Source organism: Amphimedon queenslandica, unplaced genomic scaffold (assembly GCF_000090795.2).
Source record: "Amphimedon queenslandica unplaced genomic scaffold, v1.1 AMPQUscaffold_7137_Cont20909, whole genome shotgun sequence".
In the NCBI taxonomy this organism is placed as follows: Eukaryota; Metazoa; Porifera; class Demospongiae; order Haplosclerida; family Niphatidae; genus Amphimedon; species Amphimedon queenslandica.
Window position 1 is genome coordinate 1 of NW_003552576.1, and position 2,023 is coordinate 2,023.

Sequence of the window (2,023 nt, forward strand, 5' to 3'; positions counted from 1 at the left end):
TGGATATTCTACATCATCACTTCATTCCTAATGATTGCTCTCTCCATTGAAGCTATTCTACTAGATATCAGAGCAACACAGCACCACATTCGGTCTGGAGTCCATTTCAGTGATGAAGAAATGTGTCTATTTGTCCTCTTTTCCTTTTCAAATGTCCTCATGTTTATCTACCCATGCTTTCAAGCAGCAAGCATCACAAGAGCAAGGAAGAAATACATACGATACCTTATAAAGAAATACGCAAAAACGGATCAGAAAGAATTAGTAGATTCATACGTCAAGTACCTGCAGAGTCGTGAGTTTGGGTTCAGGTTATACATTGGTTGTATCCACATTCCATTTAATCTCAATGTAGCATACACTTCAATATTAATTGGAGCATTTGGTATTGTTCTGAGTGTGCTAACATCTGTTGCTACTTAAAGTTAATGTGTGGTCTATTTTTGTGTGACTTATGAGTGAATATGGCAAATACATTATTACCATTTCTATTTTCTTTTATATTGCTGACGTTTAGTTTTTTTGTAACTTAAAATAATGTTGATTTTTGCTAATTGTGTTTATTGCTAACTTTTTGCTGATTTATTTAATTTAATAATTTTTTTGATATACCTTTTATGATTATTGGTGATTGATTCCATCAGTGATGCAGTGAGTGGTTGTATCCAGTGATACTGTATTGGTACAGTACGTGAGAGACTGAGATGAAATTGAGACTGGAATGGTATCACGTCTTGTGAAGACTTCTTTAAGAAAGACTCCATTACATTGTTGAACCCATCAGGGAATGTAACTAAAAAAAGTAACAAACTAAAAATAGTAACAAGGAGTATCAGTTTAAAAATACTAAAAATTGATACTACCTTGACATAAATTTCATATACTTATTATCATTATTAATATTCTAACTTGGTATGTATATGTATGTAGGCCAATTCCCTCTAACGTGAGCAAATGATCTTTTCCTTCCATCATGATCTTCAGCTACATCAATATGATCACCTATATCATGTACTGTATCCAGTATACACTAGCAATATGAATTAAACCTTCACTGAACATGTTAGCAATGGCACCAGGTAACTCTAGAGGTTTGGAAGTACTAGTAAAAATAATTGATAATACAAAATAATAATAATTGATTGATTCCTGGGTACTTTTCTTTATATTTCTTAATTACTGGTGGAGTCTCTTCACTGCCTGAGCTGTCACTAGATGAAGAATAGCTAACCAAATGCAATGATCTACTGTCAGCCATCTTGTTCAGTTTTAATAACTATTAATAACCATAACACGTGAGAGCACGTGGTTAGATTAAAATACGGTCTGCTCTATTTACGAAGTAAACAAAGAAAATTCGGAATTTATTGTTTTGATGATATTCATATATAGGTGTGGTGTTAATCACGTGATCAATTGTGGGTGGAGGAGTGTTATTCCGGGCGAGGTCCTTCTCTCATTCCTTTTTTCCTTTTCTCTTTTCATCCATTCTCCCTCTCTATCGTCTGCAATACCTCTCTAAAGGGCCATTGTTTTTAAATGTTACACAAAGTAATGGATACTGCCTACTCCCTGTTGTCATAGTAACGTATTAGTAACTGTTGATGGAATGAATTAAACTGTTTACAAAATACAGAACATCAGCAATTTCAAGAAATATGCTCATTTCTGAAAATACCCAAGGCTATATAGCCCATGGTTTTTTCTAAAAAAATGGCTCCAAAATCACCCCCAATTTTTATTACATTTTCTGATACATATTGATGCCCTTATGCTGTGTAGAAAGTTTGAGCTGATTCCGACTTCAATTTTTTAAGTTACGGCCATTTTAAGAAAACGTCAAAATTCTGAAAAATACCCAAGGCTATAGTCCATGGTTTTTTCCAAAAAAAATGGCTCCGAAATCACCTCAAATTTTTATTACATTTTCTGATACATATTGATGCCCTTATGCTGTGTAGAAAGTTTGAGCTGATTCCAACTTCAATTTTTCAAGTTATGGCCATTTTAAAAAGTAGCAAAG

General features: G+C 33.5%; 1 protein-coding gene across 1 annotated transcript; it reads right to left on the reverse strand.

The window, feature by feature from the left end:
- Nucleotides 1-566: 566 nt before the first annotated feature.
- On the reverse strand, nucleotides 567-1,685 carry LOC105315896 (U6 snRNA phosphodiesterase-like). Its single transcript, XM_011410665.2, has 4 exons — nucleotides 1,158-1,685; nucleotides 1,050-1,102; nucleotides 910-1,002; nucleotides 567-793 (listed from the first exon to the last, which is right to left on the reverse strand). The coding sequence occupies exons 1-4, from the start codon at nucleotides 1,256-1,258 to the stop codon at nucleotides 567-569; spliced, it is 474 nt and encodes a 157-aa protein (XP_011408967.2). The 5' UTR covers nucleotides 1,259-1,685.
- Between the last annotated feature and the right edge of the window lie 338 nt (nucleotides 1,686-2,023).